This window comes from Ramularia collo-cygni (genome assembly GCF_900074925.1).
Source record: "Ramularia collo-cygni strain URUG2 genome assembly, contig: RCC_scaffold17, whole genome shotgun sequence".
Taxonomy (NCBI): Eukaryota; Fungi; Ascomycota; class Dothideomycetes; order Mycosphaerellales; family Mycosphaerellaceae; genus Ramularia; species Ramularia collo-cygni.
In genome coordinates, this window is record NW_019716271.1 from 690,055 (window position 1) to 708,249 (window position 18,195).

General features: G+C 51.3%; 7 protein-coding genes; 4 read left to right on the plus strand and 3 right to left on the minus strand.

Moving 5' to 3' along the window:
* Window positions 1-96: 96 nt before the first annotated feature.
* Window positions 97-1,208, minus strand: RCC_09417 (uncharacterized protein; the record flags this gene model as incomplete). XM_023774659.1 has 4 exons in its annotated part: window positions 97-209; window positions 278-515; window positions 578-911; window positions 973-1,208. The coding sequence occupies 4 exons, from the start codon at window positions 1,206-1,208 to the stop codon at window positions 97-99; spliced, it is 921 nt and encodes a 306-aa protein (XP_023630427.1).
* Window positions 1,209-1,592: 384 nt separating this feature from the next.
* RCC_09418 (uncharacterized protein) lies at window positions 1,593-2,305 on the minus strand (the record flags this gene model as incomplete). XM_023774660.1 has 2 exons in its annotated part: window positions 1,593-1,960; window positions 2,020-2,305. 2 exons carry the CDS (start codon window positions 2,303-2,305, stop codon window positions 1,593-1,595), a joined length of 654 nt encoding a protein of 217 aa, XP_023630428.1.
* Window positions 2,306-2,678: 373 nt separating this feature from the next.
* Window positions 2,679-3,675, plus strand: RCC_09419 (related to thioredoxin reductase; the record flags this gene model as incomplete). XM_023774661.1 has 2 exons in its annotated part: window positions 2,679-3,082; window positions 3,138-3,675. 2 exons carry the CDS (start codon window positions 2,679-2,681, stop codon window positions 3,673-3,675), a joined length of 942 nt encoding a protein of 313 aa, XP_023630429.1.
* A 462-nt stretch (window positions 3,676-4,137) lies between these two features.
* RCC_09420 (uncharacterized protein) lies at window positions 4,138-4,983 on the plus strand (the record flags this gene model as incomplete). The annotated part of the gene is made up of 1 exon (XM_023774662.1): window positions 4,138-4,983. The coding sequence occupies one exon, from the start codon at window positions 4,138-4,140 to the stop codon at window positions 4,981-4,983; it is 846 nt and encodes a 281-aa protein (XP_023630430.1).
* A 156-nt stretch (window positions 4,984-5,139) lies between these two features.
* On the minus strand, window positions 5,140-6,587 carry RCC_09421 (related to 1-aminocyclopropane-1-carboxylate synthase, and related proteins; the record flags this gene model as incomplete). XM_023774663.1 has 4 exons in its annotated part: window positions 5,140-5,619; window positions 5,682-6,088; window positions 6,141-6,345; window positions 6,405-6,587. The coding sequence occupies 4 exons, from the start codon at window positions 6,585-6,587 to the stop codon at window positions 5,140-5,142; spliced, it is 1,275 nt and encodes a 424-aa protein (XP_023630431.1).
* A 285-nt stretch (window positions 6,588-6,872) lies between these two features.
* Window positions 6,873-13,292, plus strand: RCC_09422 (uncharacterized protein; the record flags this gene model as incomplete). XM_023774664.1 has 4 exons in its annotated part: window positions 6,873-7,467; window positions 7,645-10,494; window positions 10,546-10,979; window positions 11,040-13,292. The coding sequence occupies 4 exons, from the start codon at window positions 6,873-6,875 to the stop codon at window positions 13,290-13,292; spliced, it is 6,132 nt and encodes a 2,043-aa protein (XP_023630432.1).
* A 2,599-nt stretch (window positions 13,293-15,891) lies between these two features.
* RCC_09423 (related to transporter (major facilitator superfamily)) lies at window positions 15,892-18,098 on the plus strand (the record flags this gene model as incomplete). XM_023774665.1 has 12 exons in its annotated part: window positions 15,892-15,971; window positions 16,029-16,417; window positions 16,469-16,475; window positions 16,580-16,702; window positions 16,754-16,987; window positions 17,037-17,120; window positions 17,233-17,416; window positions 17,475-17,530; window positions 17,588-17,673; window positions 17,728-17,786; window positions 17,848-17,878; window positions 17,944-18,098. 12 exons carry the CDS (start codon window positions 15,892-15,894, stop codon window positions 18,096-18,098), a joined length of 1,488 nt encoding a protein of 495 aa, XP_023630433.1.
* Between the last annotated feature and the right edge of the window lie 97 nt (window positions 18,099-18,195).

Here is an 18,195-nt window from a genome sequence, read left to right on the forward strand (position 1 = left end):
CGGCATTCAATGATCGAAAACGCATTTGACCATCTTTCGCTGCCTAAACTTTTCAATTCGCGTAGATGTGTGCCAAGTCACGGTAGAATACATCCCCTATTGCCCGCTTGAAGCAAGCATCCCAGCCCAAAGCAGTTCTCCGATCCATAACCGCAAACAGTAGCTGAACCACAATATAGTCCAGCAGAAACCCAAAGAAACCGTCCATCCTGCGCGAGTTCTTATTAATACAAACACGAGCATGAGATTGCGAATGCGATGGTGATGGAAGACTTACGAGACTTTCCAACTCTAAGAAATTTTCCGATTGCGATGACAATATCCTCCAGCATAATAGCCGCAGCCTGTGACAGGAACATTCTATAATCACCTAGAGATCCTCTCGTGRCACAATAGGCACCTAAAGCATGAATAGTCCCAGAAACCGCGAAGACTAGGATTAATCGAGCATACTTATCAACCAGTCGAGAGAGTGCCAAGGTGGGAAGAATAAGTTTAGGGAGGAACAAATTTGCCTATACAAACAAACAGATTAGCAAGACAAACCTTTCAAGTACGATACAATGAATATACTTACTCTACGCATCAGTTGCTGCCAACAAGATCCCCATAATTTGCCCACAGTGTACATCTCGCGAAAGGATCCGAAGAGTGGTGGACACTGTAATGGAGAACATATTCCCAGAGCAACGAGTACTGAAGTGAAAGCTCGATATGCAAGACTTTGATGGTATTGCGTGTATAAAGCCGCGGCCCAAGCAACGGCCACTTGCATGTATAGAGGTGCCGAGAGAAGATGCTCCCGGCTTTCTTCTGGCTGCGTGTAGGGTGTGAGGTGGAGGAAGTAGAGTAGTGCCMGGCTCATGATCCAGCAATATACTCCACGTGTAACATTCTCGAGTAAGAAACTTCTACAACAAGACTGTCAGCAGAGGACATAACCCGTTTTTGGATGTCGTTTCTCTCTCTCACCTCCTGTCTACAACATGGACACCGAGTTTTGGTGTGCGCTCAGACTGCCAATTCCACCCCGGACCACGCCAAGTCGTCCAGAGATCAAAGCTCCATGCTAATTTCTGCCACCAGCGTCTCTGCTGTACGGGGGTTGGTTGATCAGAAGACCCTTTTTCCCAATTTCGGAAGAGATCTTGCTCGAGGTTTCCCTGAACGCCAAACTCGATCCACATGATTGCGGATGAGAGAAGCATTGTGAAGTTTTGGTAATCGACATCTACTCCGCCTGTGTAGTGGAAGCTTGAGATTAGGAAGGTTATGACTAGAGTTGTTATGATGGATTTCCGCGCTATTCCTGGTGGTAGCAGGATTGATGATATTAGGGTTAGGAAGAAACATGGGATGAATGCGGCGGGTAGAGGAGCGCGGGCTTCGAGGGCCGGTGGATGGATGGAGGAGAGCATGGAAGGGTTATGTTTATTCGGAAGGATGTGAATAAATGTGAAAGACTGTGAAAGGGCAAGGATGAGTAGAACGCTTTAAAGTCTGCAACCGGAGACCGAGAATTCACGAGAAAAAGTTATCAGTGGCGATGATTCAACTTCGTATTGTTCAATTCAGTAGCAGCGACCATAATATCAACCGCTCGCCAAAGCAGACGACTCGTACAGCTTGAGACCACCCAGGCCTTTGACGGATTGAAATCCCGCGATTTGACCAAATCCAACATCTGCATCGCGAAGTACAGCCATCAAGGGCGCCTTGCGGGTATCCAATTCTGCAATCTGCACCACCGCATCGGAGAGCATCGTTGTTCCCAGTCCGATACCTTGGAACTCAGGGTCTATGTGGTAGAAAAGCACGGCGGAGCGATCTTGTGGTAGAGAAGCCTCAAGTTGGGCGCGTACCGCTTCAAAGCGGGAATGCACTTCGGCCACATGTGTATCAGGCCACACCAGCATGTCGGAGATGGTGCGTGTCGCAAATATGGACATGACGTCGCGATCTGTGTTGTTAGTCGATGGCCTGAGAGGGAAGGGGGAGAGAGAGAGGGAGTTGATTTACAGGGAAGTCCGGGCGATGCGCGGGCCGAGCCGAGCCGGACGATCGTACAGCCGACGGGTTTCGCGGAGACTTTTTTGAATGAGTTTACGGGGTGAAAGAGCAAGACCAGAATAACCACGGCTGGATCGGAAAGTAAACGAGGCAGGCGCCATGCAAGGTATGTTTCGATCTCGTGGCGGCTGAACACCAGGCCAGCCTCCTGCATGGCTCCGGTGGCAAAGGGCGGGCTGGCGAGCTTTACCAGCTGCGGGAGGTCTGCGAGCGTCGCCGCCCGCAGCGTGAACATGTTGTCGTCGATGCTGTGCGGTRCCGACATGTCGTCGTCGTCGTCGTCGATGTTGCCTCACATCGATACGGCACCGGTTGCGCGGCTCTGATATGCAAGACGTTCCTCATCTCGGTCACCGACATACAAAGTCAAAAATGTCTCCGAGCGTCGGAAACATATTACAGCGTGTACAAAGCCTTCGTCGGGACGTCATATGGCTGCGGTAGCCATGGCGTTGGGTATTAAAGGACCTTGCAAGGCTCTTCGTCGATTGCAACTTCTATCATCTGGCACACATCATCTCTGCAATACCAACACCTCAATCTATTTCGAGAACACTACCAACAACAACAGCAACAACAACAACAACAACAAAGCCCGCATATCAACCATGACCGTCTCATCCCCCACTCAGGATGTCCTCATCATCGGCGGTGGTCCGGCTGGTATCTCCGCCGCCACGGCCCTGAACCGATTGATGCATCCTTGCATCGTCTTCGACCACGGTGTTTACCGCAATGACCGATCCAAGCACATGCACAACCTTCCTACTTGGGACCACAAGGATCCGGCAGATTTCCGTGCTGCCGGTCGTCGTGATCTTACTGAACGATACGAAACCACTCGCTTTGTCGATGCCAAAGTCGAGCAGTTGACAAAGCTGGACGACGGAACCTTCCAGGCGACAGTCTCGGGCGGCGAGAAGTACATTGGGAAGAAAGTCGTACTGGCGACTGGTGTAGAAGATCTGTATCCCGAAATTGCCGGCTATGATGATTGCTGGGGTCATGGAATGTAAGTACTGACGTTGCTATCAAATGCGACCAATTTACTGACGCTTCGTTCAAAGTTACCACTGCTTGTTCTGCCATGGCTTCGAAGAGCGTGGTACTCCTCAAGCAGCAATCTTGGCCGTTGAAGATATGGGGGATGTCATGCACTCCATTGCCGTGGGCTGCATGGCACAGCGGCTCGCAGATTCCGTGACGATTCTCACGCACGGGAACACCGCACTGACCGAGGAGGTGAAGGATCAAGCCGCAGAGAAAAATCTCAAGGTCGATGCGAGGCGCATCGCACGCTTCGTGAAAGTGCCTAACCACCCTTCCGATGTAATTGTCGAGTTCGAGGATGGTAGCAAGGAGACATTTGGCTTCGTTGCCCACAAGCCTCGAAGCAAGATGAATGGACCATGGGCGGAGCAATTAGGTGTGGAAATGACGCCTGGTGCAGACTTGAAAGTTAACCCACCTTTCAACGAGACTTCAGTAAAGGGCGTCTTTGCTGCGGGCGACTGTGCTAGCCCGTTCAAGGTTGTGGCGGGAGGCATTTCCATGGGCTTGTTCGCTGCGAATGGTGCGGCAATGCAAGTTCAGCAAGGCCAGTAGATACATGCAGTGTAGTTTCGATATAGAATTATGATGAGATGAGATATGTCAATCGACCAAGATTCCATTGTGACTGTTTGGTACCTCCCGCAGATGACATTGATTTTCCCTTGAGTGGATCGTCGTAGCGGCAACCCTACGACATCTAGTGGCGATTCGAACGCGAGATGCGTGAACGAAAGCTAGGCGACATGTTTGTAAAACCGCAATGAACGCTACGACTGGGTCAATCTCGGTTTCCGAGCAAGATACCAATAAACGACGTCCACTAATTTCTCACACTCTGCACTTTATTATCGGGATCCGAACAAAGAAGAATTCAAACCAAAATACAACCTCCATAGAGACAACAACCCAAAGAAACACACACACACACACACACACACAACAGACAAACACCTAAATCATCCCCACAGGAACGAACATTCCCAAACATCCAGACACAAATTCCAACACCAAACAATGCGACCCCAATCAGATAATAAGATCTGGTACTTCGCCTACGGCTCCAACATGAGCGCCTCGAAATTCACCGGCTCCCGCGGAATCGCACCCCTAAAAACCGCCCGAGCAAAAATCCCCAACTGGACTCTAACTCTCGAAATCCCAGGCACGCCTTACAAAGAACCTGCTTATACGACCATTCGTCCCATCTCAGGGGTAGAGATTAACCCCGTGGAAGTGGTGGGTTTGGCGTATCTCATTACTGCTGAGCAGTATATTCACCTCGTCGCTTCTGAGGGTGGGGGGATCGCTTATAAAGATATCGCGCTGAGGGCTGTTCCTGCTGTGGAAGAGGATCGGGAAGTTACTGGTGAGGAATTTGTCGTTAGGACTTTGGGGACTGTTATGCAGAGGTCGCCGGCTGCTGCTGCTAGTCAGAGGTATATGGTTCGTTGTATCACTTTTCGCAGGTTACAAGACTTTGGAGTTGTTTTGTTGATGAGTTTACAGGATTTGGTGCTCAATGGAGCCGTGGACGCCAAGTTACCGGAGGAGTATTGTCGATTTCTGCATCGGTTGCCGATCTATCGGACTTCTCGTGGTATGATGCGTCGACTTGGCGCTTTGTTGTTTTTGGCGTTTTGGACTCCTGTTATGCTTCTTGTGGAGAAGATGGCTTTGGGGAGTCTTGGGCCGGATGGGAATGTGCCTGCGGGAGTGGGACAGGTTGTTCGTTTGGTCGTTTATGTCATGTGGGCATATCATGATTGTGTGCATGCTCCTTTCTGGGGTAGGGGAGATGGGATGGATGGAGTTGGTGGTGGTGGTGATGATATCAGCGAAAAGGCGGGTTTACTGGTATAGAAGAAATTTGATGATGAGAATTCAATATCACATGATGTATGAGCTCGTGGGCCTTGGGAAGCGCAACATGATGGAATATTGATCCAAGAGCTTGTTCAACGAACAGTGACTCAAAACATACAATAGTTCAAATTTCCACTCTTCTTCTCAATAGCATCAGCTCTGGCGAGGTGAATCATTGTGGCTGTCAACAACCTCAAAAGTCTCGATCCCCGACACCAACCGCCTCAAACCCTCCTGAAGCTGATCATCCTTGAGCGCAAAGCTCAATCGATACCAGCCCGGCTCGCTCGCAGAATAAGATTTCCCCGAACTAACAGCAACCTTCTTCTCCGCCAACACAGCCGCCAACYGCGCCWCTTGTTCCCAGGAAGTGACTTGGCTCGATAACCTTGCCCAGATGTAGATTCCCGCGCACGCGGGAATGTAGCGGATTCCCAGCTCGCGGAGCTGTTCTGTCATGGTGGCGTATGCGACTGATAGCCGTTCGCGGCTCATCGATACGAATTGATCCATTACAGGGCTATCCTGTAGGAGGGCAGTTGCAACAATGGCTGTCAAACTGGAGACTTGGGTGTTGGCTGTAATGGCCACGGCACACACAATTGCAGGGTTGTGTTGGCTGACCATGGCTCCCTACACGGCACGTCAATTCTATGTCTTCGCTAAGACGAATACTCGAGACGACCCAAACGTACCATTCGCAAGCCACTCAATCCAAAGTCTTTGCTCAAACTCCAGATAATATGAGCCCTCGCTGGGCTAACACCAAGACTAGCCAGGTCGATACTCAACATAGACACGAATGGAATCGGGTCCGGGATATCTTTCGACTGGAACATCGATAGAGCATAGATCTCATCGGAGATCAAGTGTAGCTCATGCTTCTCGCAGAACTTGGCGATACCTTCCAGCGCCTCTCGTGGGTAACACTGTCCCAAAGGGTTATGTGGGTTGCAGAGGACTACACCCTTGATCTTGGAGCCTTTTGCAAAAGCTTCTTCGAGGTCGTCAACGACTTTCTCGCTCAGAACGTTCTCTTCCGCTGATATGACGGGTATGATTCTCACTTTTGGTCCCGCGCTGAATTGGAAATGAAATCCACCTGCAGCAGATCAGTTCTCTGTCAATAACCATTCGATGATGAGGCCACTCACTCCAAAATGGCGCCAGCACTAGCATTTCTTCTCCCGCGCTACATATACTGAATAGAAGGGACTCCAGCATAGCAGCTCCTCCGGGCCCGACGGAGATGTGAGCGGCTTCAACAGGGTGAACGGGCGCGAAGGACCTGTTGAATAAGCCTGCAAGGGAGTCGATGAGTCTTGGATCGCCCGAGAACCCCTTTTGGTATGAAAACTCCTACATGCTTCATTAGTCGCCTGTATGAAGAGTAAGGAGGTGTGCATGGGAGAACACACTTGCTCGGTGAGATTTTCTTGTATCGCGTTTTTCGAAAAGTCTACGAGCTCTTCTCGTATCAGCCAGTTCTCAGCCGTGCCAAAGTCGATGGGAGGATTTTTCGAGCTTCGTTGAGCGACTTGAGTAGCAACTTTCGGCATGATGCTTTGCACAGTTCCGCGCATTCTATCGGAGAGAGCCATGATGAGAGAGAGAGCTTGATGTCGTGATATTAGCGAATTGGAACACTTGGGACGGCAAACCTTCTTGAAGTCTGGTAGATGGAGCGAAATGTGATGCTCTCGGCAGTGATCTTTATCGAAATACTGCACAGGGGCATCATCAAACAGTGACGTATGTCGGTGTCCGACAAATGACGTCCCATGGGGTGAAGTGTGCTATGTTCCCGAGTATATCAACTAGCAGGGTCTTGATGGCTACCTTCAGCCCAGGACCACGGCAGCATCCTCAACAACTCCCGCACGATGATGACTCGACAACATCCTCCCACCGTGCTTGACCTGATCCAAGGTATTTGTGATGTTTATCCAAATAACATCGCGGTCGAAGATGGACGTCAATCGTTGAMCTACAGCGAATTGAACCAGCGTTCGTCTGCTCTTGCATACCAACTGCAGCAATGCGGCGCGACTCCATCACAAGTCATACCCATCCTGACCAACTCCTGTTTGGACATGGTGGTGGGTATCCTCGGGATCCTCAAAACCGGAGGGGTCTACGTCCCTATCGACTGCGACCAATGGCCAGAGGAACGGATACACAATGTGTTGCAACGTACAAGCTCAGGTCTTGTAGTCTGTACAATGGACATCAGACCACTTCCAGATACATTGATCGTTCGTGTTGATGAGCTGAACGACATTCAACACAGTGCTTCATTAATGTCTCCTGTGAGATCACCGGAGCTAGCAGCCATTATTTTCACCTCGGGGACAACCGGATTACCAAAGGGAGTGGAGATCAAGCACGAAGCTGTTGCGAACTTCGTCACAGCACCTAACTTCAACTACGATGTGACTCCCGACGACCGAGTCCTCCTCGTCCTGTCCATTGCCTTTGACGGTAGGTTCAAGCCCACCTGACAAGAATGCAAGACCGAGGGCTGACACACGACAGCTTGTATGGGTACCTTGTTTAGCATCCTTTGTAATGGAGGAAGCGTAGTCTTGGCGAATCGATCCAGCCTACAATCTCAAAGTCGTAGATGTAGCGTTTTGGTAGCGACGCCGTCCATCCTAGCCGCACTAGAGCCACCACGCTCGTACGGCGACTACTCACATCTAGATAGGATCATCCTTGGAGGCGAGACGCCCTCACAAACACTTTTGGACTCCTGGTCTCTTCTTCAAAGACCAATCTGGATTGCCTACGGCCCAACTGAGAGTTTTTGCGCAATATTGACTGGCCAATTGAAGAGGTGTAAAGATACGAAGATGTTCCGGCCAACAATGCTAGGAGGTGTCATCCGAGGTGCCCAAGTGTCGCTTGTAGATGAAAAGGGTACAAACATCGAGGCTCTCGGCGAAGAGGGCGAACTCCTAATCTCTGGCATTGGCTTGGCGAAAGGCTATTGGAAGGATGAAGAACGGACCAAGGAGAGATTTATCCTTCAAGATGGTATCCGCAAGTATCGAACGAGCGACTTTGCAAAATGGACGCTGGACGATGACGGTCAACGAACGATTGAGTTCTGTGGTCGAAAGGACCGGACAGTCAAGATCCGTGGCTTTCTCGTCAATTTGGAACTTGACGTTGATTCAGCGGTGCTTGCAATGCAGCCTACCCTCACGGCAGCACACTCCGTTGCCGTGGGAGACTATCTCTATACGGCTATCGCTCCATTTATAGGAGATGTGAATGAGTTGCGGAGATGCTGGATGGCCAGAGTACCACACTATCTCGTACCGGCCCGATTCATTGCACTCGATATGTTGCCAATGACACCCAACGGCAAAGTAGATCCACGCAGGGTGGTGGATATCGTCAAGGAATTGGTCGCCCAGGAAGATCAAGAAATGCCAACCGACATGGCTAACGCAGACGACCTCACAATTGCGGTGTTGCGGAGCACAGCTCAGACACTAGGTGTCCCAATATCGTCGTTGGATCTCGACCAGTCCTTCATCTCGCAGGGTTTGCACTCTCTGGCCGCTGTCAAACTGTCCGCAAATTGTCGCAAGCAAGGGTTTGCAGTTGCGGTGGAGGATATCCTGACCACGCCATCTATACAGGCCCTCATTGACATGTCCCGCAAGGCGCAAGTACCAGCAGCGGATCTTGCGTTGACTGCATGTGCAAAAACGACATCCCTCAGTGCACCTCTAACAACTCTCCAAAAGATGCTCATTTACAACAGTCTAGAGCGGACATCGGTCAATGTGGTCCAACACATGTCTCGATATCGGACTGACGACATTCCCCGAMTGCTGATGGCCTGGCATGTTGTCTCACAAGCAGAGCCCATCTTCCGGACGCGATTAGACTTGGATGCAGGACTACAGCACATCGAAGAAGAAGTCCGATTCGAATGGGTCGAACTTTTCGTCAGCTCCCAGGGTGACATCGAAGACAAGCGTACGAAGGCCGCTGAAACAGTAGGATTGAGCACCAGCCTGACGGTGCTTCACTTTGAAGGATCTGAGCTGCCAGCAGATCAGAGCATGGTTATTCTGTCGATCCACCATGCACTTGTGGATGGTTTTTCAGCATCGCTGCTACTAAGCAAGGTAGCCGCAGCCATCGATGATCAGCCTTTCGAGCCATCGCCGCCTTTCACAGTGGCTGTCGAATGTCTCGCACAGTATGCAGCAGAGACTGCCACTGATGCACAAGCTTACTGGCAGCAACAGGAGCAAGACTTTCCAGATGCTGTGGGCGAGATCTTACCATCGAAGCGGCCTTTCCATCCCAGCACCGGACACGCAGAACATACAGTACTAACGGGCCTGAACCTCTCAGAACTGTCCAAATGCGCTGAGACCAGCGGAGTGACACCCGCAGCATACCACTTCGCTGCTTGGGCTCTACTTCTATCAAGCTACGCCAACTCCAAAACAGTAATGTTTGGTGCAGTCGTTTCTGCCAGACTTCTGAGCTTCGACGGCGCAGATAGCATCATCGGCCCAATGATCAGCACACAGCTTCTTCGCCTGGCCATTGAGGGGGAACAGTCGTCCACCAAGTTCGTGCAGCAGACTTTCCACGCACTCCAATCTGCAGCCAAGTTTCAGGCGGCGGACCAGGGCTCGGAACAACCTCAATATCAATCCGCTCTCGCAATTCAGTACGACTCGCCGGAGCAAGAGGCGAAGACCTTGAAGCGTCTTGGACCGGCGACAGTAATCGAGAATCCAGATCTCCCAATCAGTATCCTGGTAGAGAGTGATGATCGCGTGCGGTTCCTTTACAATCTTGAGCATTTCACTCCGGACGAGGTTGAGCAAATGGCATCTGTGTATCGCAACTTGCTGAGAGCATTGGCATTGTCCAAACAGAGTGTGCAAAAGTGTCTGTCGATGCGCCTCAACCCGGACACGGCTCGCAAACTGTTGGAATTTGGCAACATCGACTCGAAAATTGCACGCACTCCGGCTTTGGGTTGCACCAGACGGCCCACAGTCACCGATCTTCTGTACCARTCATGCCGAGAGAACTGTTGGCGAGTGGCGCTGGAGAAGAACGACATTCAGATGACTTATGCAGAGCTCCTCCGCAGCGCTTCCCGCGTTGCAAGTGTGGTGGATAAACTGACATGTCGTGGGGATGTTGTCTGCGTCGTGGCCGATCGCTCAATAAATTGGATCATCGGGGCGTGCGCAGCAGTCCTGGCGGGAGCTGTGTATTGTCCGATCGACAGCTCGCACACTCTGGAGTACCGATCCGAATTGATCATTCGAAGCTCAGCGAAGCTTCTCCTCCATACCGAAGCAAACCAGGCGGCGACTCTGATACCTAATGGTCCTTTGGCGCTCTCCATCGATCAGTTGTTGGCCAGCAATGTGCAAGGTACCTATTACACCCCGAGATTGCCAAATGTTCGAGACGGTGTCTTTCTTTGCTTCACTTCTGGTTCCACAGGAAWGCCAAAAGGTAGGCATATATGAAGTTAGTGTGATTGCTTGCAAGCTGACGCTTCACCAGGTGTGCTCTGCGAACACGGAGGAGTCACGGCATTCCACTCAGACCTTACAGTCCGGCTAAACAGCGCCCCTAACGTACGGATAGCGCAGTTCTTGTCGCCGGGATTCGATGGTTGCGTACACGAGGTCTTTGGGGCACTGTGTTATGGAGGCACTCTCGTGCTGCGAAAGACTGCGGATGATGTTGTTGGTCATCTTGGTAGCGTGGACGTCGCTATGACGACTCCATCTGTCGCTGCAGGGCTGGACCCCAGCGATTATCCCAACCTCAAATACGTACGTCTTGCGAAGTGGTGGTCTGCGGTCGCGGCGGGAACGAAGAGAGAGGTGCTGACTCATTCGCAGCTATACTTCGCCGGCGAAGCAGTGCAACAGGCTGTACTCGATCGATGGGCGCCATGCCGTGCTTTATATAATCTGTTTGGCCCTACAGAGGTTCGTAAAATCATGTTGTCCATGCACTCCGAGTAATCTTTAACCCGTTTGAGCCAACAGGGAACTATTGGTGCTTGCCAGCAGGAGCTGAAAGCCGGGGTTCCAGCCAATGTAGGACCACCAGTGGCTTCGACGCGGCTTTATATCGTGGATGACTCCTACGAACTGGTACCACCCGGCGCTGTCGGCAGCATTTTCATCGCTGGTATCCAAGTCAGTCGCGGTTATATCGGCATGCCCGAGCAAACCGCAAGGAACTTTCTTCCAGATCCGTTCTGTGGCGATGGCAAGGAACAGATGTACCATACCGGCGATCTCGGCTTCTGGGATAGCGACGGCAACGTGCATGTCTGCGGACGCCGTGACCGGCAAATTAAAATGCGAGGTTACCGCATCGACCTTGATGATGTTGGGGGTATTGCAACTCGGCTCATGGCCAAAATCCGAAAAGCAGTAGCCATTGAGCACCAGGGTAAAGTGGTGCTTTGGGTGGAGCCAGATCTGAGAAAGTGCGAACATGCCGAGCTCAGGAGGCGATTGCAAGGCGCGTTGCCATTCTATGCGGTCCCCAAGCGCATCATTTCAATGCCGCAGCTGCCTCTGTCTCGCAATGGAAAGCTGGGTGCTGCTGAATTGGGTCGACAGCTTGCTTGCGGCGAAGTCGATGTCGTCCGACCCGGTAGTAGAAGACGGCACTCGGAGGAGACCCGCTGTGAATTGACGCCCTGGGAAACCATAGTTGCGCAAGCATGGCGTGTTTTACTGGAACTGGACGACTCAGTAATTCTTGGCCCCGAGGATAGTTTCACGGACATGGGTGGACATTCAATTCTCCAACTACGCCTCACTGCGTACCTGCGAAAGGCTTGCAAGATCTCTCTGGGTGCGCGAGAGATGATACAAGCACGTACTCTCGCCGACATGGGCGCGGCTGTGGAGAGGCTTGTGGGAGCCAAGGCTGCGCGACCAATCTCAAGCCCAGTCCAGGATTCTCTTCCCATTCTCGGAAAGAGCAAACTCTCACCTGCTGAGCTAGAGTGGTGGCACAGATATCAAACGTCGAAGTGGCAATGCACCTTCAACGTGCCGTGGATTGCAGAACTGCGTCCAGGTGCTGTCGACATATCCCGCCTAGTGGATGCGCTGAATGCAGTCATGGACCGCCATCCCATCCTACGGTCGCGATTCCAGTCGCGCGATGACTGTCAGCCTGCACGCATTTTGTCAGATGAACCCATTCGAGTGCAGCGTATGCATCACCTCGATGCCATCTCATTTGTCAACCATCCCTTCGACCTGAGTAACGAGTGTCTGACAAGAATTGCGGTGTCCCCGTCCATGTTGGCCATCAACATCTCGCACATAATCTGCGATCTCACATCTCTACAGACACTCTTAGCGGAGACGGCGATGCTGTACCACGGAAACATCGCCCCACCAGTGGAACGGGATTACTTCTGTAGCTCAGCATGGGAGCAGCCGCTGGAGCCCGAAGCTGCTGCCTTTTGGTCATCTAACTTCAAAGGCCTCGACTTACATCGCCAAGAAGGTGTCCAGTGGAGGAAATCATACAGTGGAACCTCCCTACAAGTGACGCTTCCAGAGCAGCTGCACAAGGGCATTGTCAAATTGACAACCAGCATGGGCTTGACGCTCCACCAGTACGCCCTTGCGGCATCGGCAGCCGTTCTCCATGCCCTATGCGGACGCAACGATGTCGTCCTCGGCAGTCCGTACACAAATCGAACCTCGGTGGAAGAGCAGAAGATTGTCGGACTTTTCCTGCAAGCCTTGCCAGTTCGAATCAACGTGGACGACGAGCTCACTTCCGCGGATGTGCTGGCAGCAGTGCGACAAGCCTCGCAGTCATCACTTGCTCACGCGATACCATGGAATCAGCTGCTGAGTCTACTCAAATTGCCCTTTCCGTCTGAACGGCAGCAGTTGTTTGACAGCGTCGTCACCTTTCACGACGACCGTACCGCAGATCGGTCCGGATTTCCTCTCGATGGGGTCACTCCACTCCACTGCTGGACCGAGGGATCCAAGTTTGGCCTCCTCTTGGAGTGGCATGCTTTCGCGGACCGCATCTCGTTGAGGCTCGAGTATGATACTGATCGCATACCGGAGTGTCTGATTCGGACGATTCAGAGTATGCTTCTAGTGGCAGCGGAAAAGCTGCTGGTGCCAACGGTTCGGTATGGAAATCTCCTACGAGAGCTGGAGTGCCTTCTGGAGCAGCGTTGTGTTGCCGCGGGTGGTGATGCGGAAAAATGGCGGGCCATTGCCGTGCAGCATCTGCGAGGAGTTTGACAACGCGTCTCGAAGAAGTTAAATTTCTCGTATAGACTCGTATAGCTAGCGCGGCCCTTAAAATGCGTAATATCCTCTGCGTCTTACCTGACCTTCCTCCCCTTCCACCATCCACCACCACCACCGGTCTGGAGCGGCGTGCCTTGATGGAGCGCAAACCTTGAAGGCAAGACCGAAGCACTGGATGGATCTTGTGGTTCAATGCGATCGCCACCATCGTCCGTGAAACTCCAAGAACGCTCATCTTCCTCCATTCAAAGGAAGCGCTCCAGCTCGAACAAGGTAGTCACTTGACAAGTCAGGCTGGATCACCCGGTCAAGAGCATGGAATGTCTCAGACTGCACCCGGTTCTGATGAACTAACCTGGCAAGACGCGAGCCAGCGAAAGAAAAACGGCGCATTGGCATGCTGTTGAGTGTATGTATTGATCTTATTCTTCTCCCTTTCAWCCCGCACACAAATGCGGTTGCTCGGCGGGATCAACGTTACCAACTGTGGCTCGCTGTTCGCTTTCTAGGTTGGACCTTACTGCTCTGACGATGCTTCGATCGCGTCGTCCTCTCAACCTCGATATGGACTCTTCTGCGCCTCTCTCTACTTCGCAACATACTGGCATCTCTGTTCTTTTCCCGGGCATTGTTCATTTTTGCCCGGTCGTATATGCACTGAAATCCCCATCTTCGGTTCCGGGCGTTGCTCCTAGCATTCTCAATAAAAGGCCGATATGGCATGCAATCGCTCAAGTCTAAAGCACGTCAGTCATAAGAATCGAGGGACTGTCATTAGAGCAAAAAACCTACCTCGTCTACTTCATGGAAGCATGCAACGCCAGTGTTTCAGTTCGAAAGTGGACATGTTCTGATCGGACGGGTTGTCGAGCCGCATCTCCTTCGGTTTGACTCTTCTTTGGAAGCAGTCGCGTCCATGATCTTGCACTCGCTTTCGTTGAGATGGAAGCTGTGTCTGAGGCTGTTTCTGGTGCCATGGTCTGTGACGGACGAGAATCTTGGCTTTGCTTTGAAGGCCGAGAGGCCGAAACACCAGTCATGCGGAGCATTTTGAAAAGGTTTGAGTTGAGGAGCTCTTGTCTGGGAGGAGGAAGTCGGAATCTTTTCTAAAAGACTTTGTTTGCTACCTTGCTGGAATAGCAGAAGATATCGAAGTTGATACGCCATTCAACACCGCCGTGATCTGGCTCTTATATTCCACACCAAACGGCACGCTTAGCTGAGCACATCGTAATCGAAAGGAGTCATACAGCAAGTACTCCGAATTCCTAATGACTCTGCAGATTCGGAGTTCTTCTCATCCAATGAGCTGGAGACATCTTGAGCATGTACCGTTGAGATTGAATGTTCCCAGGGTCTTCGGCAGGCTTCCATATTATCAATCGTACGTTCGTAGGGCGCGTATAGTCTGATGTTAGTAGGGCGTATCCAGTCCGACGTCCAAGTCCGTGAACTCCGCGATTCATTCCGCTCACGTGGACAGCTCACCCCAAGCTTGGCAGATCYCAATCCTTAGTAATCATCCTGTGGTAATCTGCGGACAGAAAGTCGACTCAGTTCCTTATGATCTCCGGACATGCTTCGAGACGCGTTCATTGAACATCACAATTCACACCGCGTCGGAATACCTATCCGCTTGTTTGACTCGCAACGACCTCTCGGAATTGTCTCCATCTGCCATTGGTTGAAGAGCTCACTTGCGCCAATCAAACGCCAGCGTCGAGTGGAGAGTGCGCCAAGTTCATGGATCGAACGGAGCGCATTCTGCTGTGATTCTTTACTGTCACTTCCTAGAGGACTTCCTTCWGTATCTTCGAGATGTCGGCTTACAGCAGGCCGACATGCATGACACGCACAACGATGCGTTCATCGTGCTTCGCGAGTCGGAATCATGATCGGAGCAAAGTGACGATCGAGCCTTCCCTGTTCCTCTGGGCCTTCTAGCGAAGACGTGTGGCTTTCTGTCACAAGAGCGGACAAACCCTTAAAGGTGAGTATTTAAAAGTATGCGGTCCTCGACTGTGGAATCCATCATCTTCGGGATGGAAGAAACAGTCTCATCTTGCGCACCACGAAAACTCCACTCCTCAAGTTTCACTTAAAGTGAAAGGTTCGCAATGATGCCTAAACTTTCCTTTTGAGCGAAAGGACGAGGCGGAGGCGCCAGACATTATCCGGAGAAGCAGTGGGGTCCCCACAGACGATCAACTTCACGACATCCAACAGCCTTCCTTCATTTGACCGTGTGAAGAGAGAGACAAAGACAACCACATCGACACTCTGGCGAATGCAAGCTCTTGCTAGTCTCACTTTTCCAACAGGCTCATGAAGTCGACCTGATATCCCATGCGCCAGCCACGTTCTCGACGCAGATCGCGATGACAAGGTTCTTCTTTACTCCTCACCTTGGCTTCCAAGACCATGTCGCACCAGACCACGCGCAGGCCGGAACTTCCAGATGAGGCATCCCACGACAATTGATTGCCGCCGCTAGTCGACGATGTTCATATACATAATCTACCGTTTCCGCGTACGCGATGTATCGTGTCTGTCTTTGCGACATACCTTCTATCATCCATTTGAAGTAACAATGCGAAGCTGTTATGGACGTGGAGCTCCTCTCCGAGGCGGCATCTATGTTGCATGTTTGTCTGCTTTCCTGTTCTTTGGGTGTGTTGAAATTCTTGCAATTCAACTTATGAGCGTTCTCTAATGTAAGGACTCCAGCTATGATCAAGGTGTACTCTCCGGACTTCTCCAAAACCCACACTTTCGAGAACAATTCAACGATCCAGACGATGTCACTACCGGCATCACCGTCGCGAGCTATTGTCTAGGCTGCCTCGTGGGCTGCCTCTTGAGCTTCTTGCTCGGAGATATCATTGGAAGACGGAAATCGATATGGCTTGCCATGGGACTGATTGTTGTCGGGGCATCTCTACAGGCATCCGCATTCTCGCTCGCACACCTCATCGTTGGACGCGTGATTACTGGTTTTGGAACTGGCATTGATAGTTCCACCATTCCCATGTACCAATCCGAACTGGCCAAGAAGGAGAACCGTGGCAGATTGGTATCGTGGGAGATCTTCTTTATCGGCATTGGGATCGTCACTGGTATGTTGAGGAAGCTTGACGCATAGAGAACTCATGCTGACTATTGAATAGCCTACTGGTAAGAAAGAGAAGGTATTTGGGTGGGCCGAACATGTTGGTTCGAACTGCGCATAGCCATGCTCACCTGGAGACTGCCGGAAACACAGCTAACCGATGTAATAGGGTTGACTACGGGTTTTCATACGTCGACAGCGACGTAGCCTGGCGCACACCAATTGCCCTGCAACTGATCTTCGCCATTGTGGTCATCTTCGTAGTCTGGGGTCTCCCTGAGTCTCCCCGATGGTGCGTGCATTCGAGCTGGAGCATAAAGATCAAGGTTAACATGAATGATAGGCTAGCCAAGCGTGGTCGCGAGGCAGAAGCACAGGAGGTCATCTGCGCAGTCTTCGATCTCCAACCAGACGATCCTTATGTCTTGGAAGAAATGGCCGCCATTCGAGCCGCCGTCGCTCTCGAGCAGCGCGAGGGTACCAAAGGATACAGCGCACTAATCAAGCCTGACATCCTCAAGACTCGGCGAAGAGTGATGCTCGCATGGGTTTCGCTGTTCATGAACCAGTTGAGCGGGCGAGTGCTAAGTTGGACAGAATTGGAATCGGATCTGACATTCTCATAGAATCAACCTTGTTGTGTACTACATGCCGACTGTCCTAAGGACGAACGTCGGTCTGAGCCCAAACACCTCTTTGCTCATGGCTGGGTAAGATATACAAGGGTAGAAGGCACATTGGTCAACTCGAAGGTTCCCTCGAGCTACCCTGTGTCTCTGTCCACATTGAGGGTTTTCAAGACATCGCTAACCTTGGCCGAAGATTCGTCAATTTGATGTTCCCTATCGGTAACCTGGCACCAGCTTTCGCGCTCGATAGAATGGGACGGAGACCGACTATGATGTATGGATGTGCGGCACTCAGCTTCTGCATGGTCATGATTACTATCCTCCTGTCCTTCGGCACAAAGGGTCCTTCTTCAGCTGCGATTGGATTCTTCTTCCTGGTATGCCATGAAGGTCCACAATGACTTGTTTATGTTCACGACTGACATTCACTCTTAGTATATGTTGATCTTCGGCGGAACCGTGAATGTCGTTCCTTGGGTGTATGGACCAGAGTCAGTATTCCCATTCTATTGAGAGTGATATGTCGCTCGATCGCTGATGTTCTTCAGGATTCTTCCACTCGAAGCTCGAACCCGCGGTACAGCCATCAGTGTCTCCGCGCATTGGCTCTGGAACTTCTTCATCGTCATGATCTGTAAGTGCATAAAAGCATATGCAGGTCACTGACCAATGAACTAATGATGAACAGCACCTGTCCTCATCAACCGAATCGGATTCCATACCTACATCATCTTTGCACTTCTTCTCGTAAGCACAGCGCCCACGTCACGCCAAGAAACACCTTCTGAGCTAACACCGTTCTTTGCAGGCCATTTTCGTCCCAATCGTATACTTCTACTGTAAGCACATCCTGAGATCAAAACAACATCTAGTTCATCATTTCTTTCTAACATCACCCTCCCAGTCCCAGAGACCTCGAACATCAGCCTGGAGGACATCGACAAGATTTTCCTTCCCGCTCATTTGGAAGAGTACGCTACTCGTAACTCTTACGATGGAGCATCAGACTCTAGTAAGAACGATAAGAATGAAGTTCGTCAAGTCGAAAAGACTGTATGAGAGGATGGAGCTGTCTCTAGAGTATTGCAAAGAAGAGAAAGATCCAAAGAAAGAAGCAATATCAAGGTCGCCGCCATACCTGCTGTATTTAAAGACT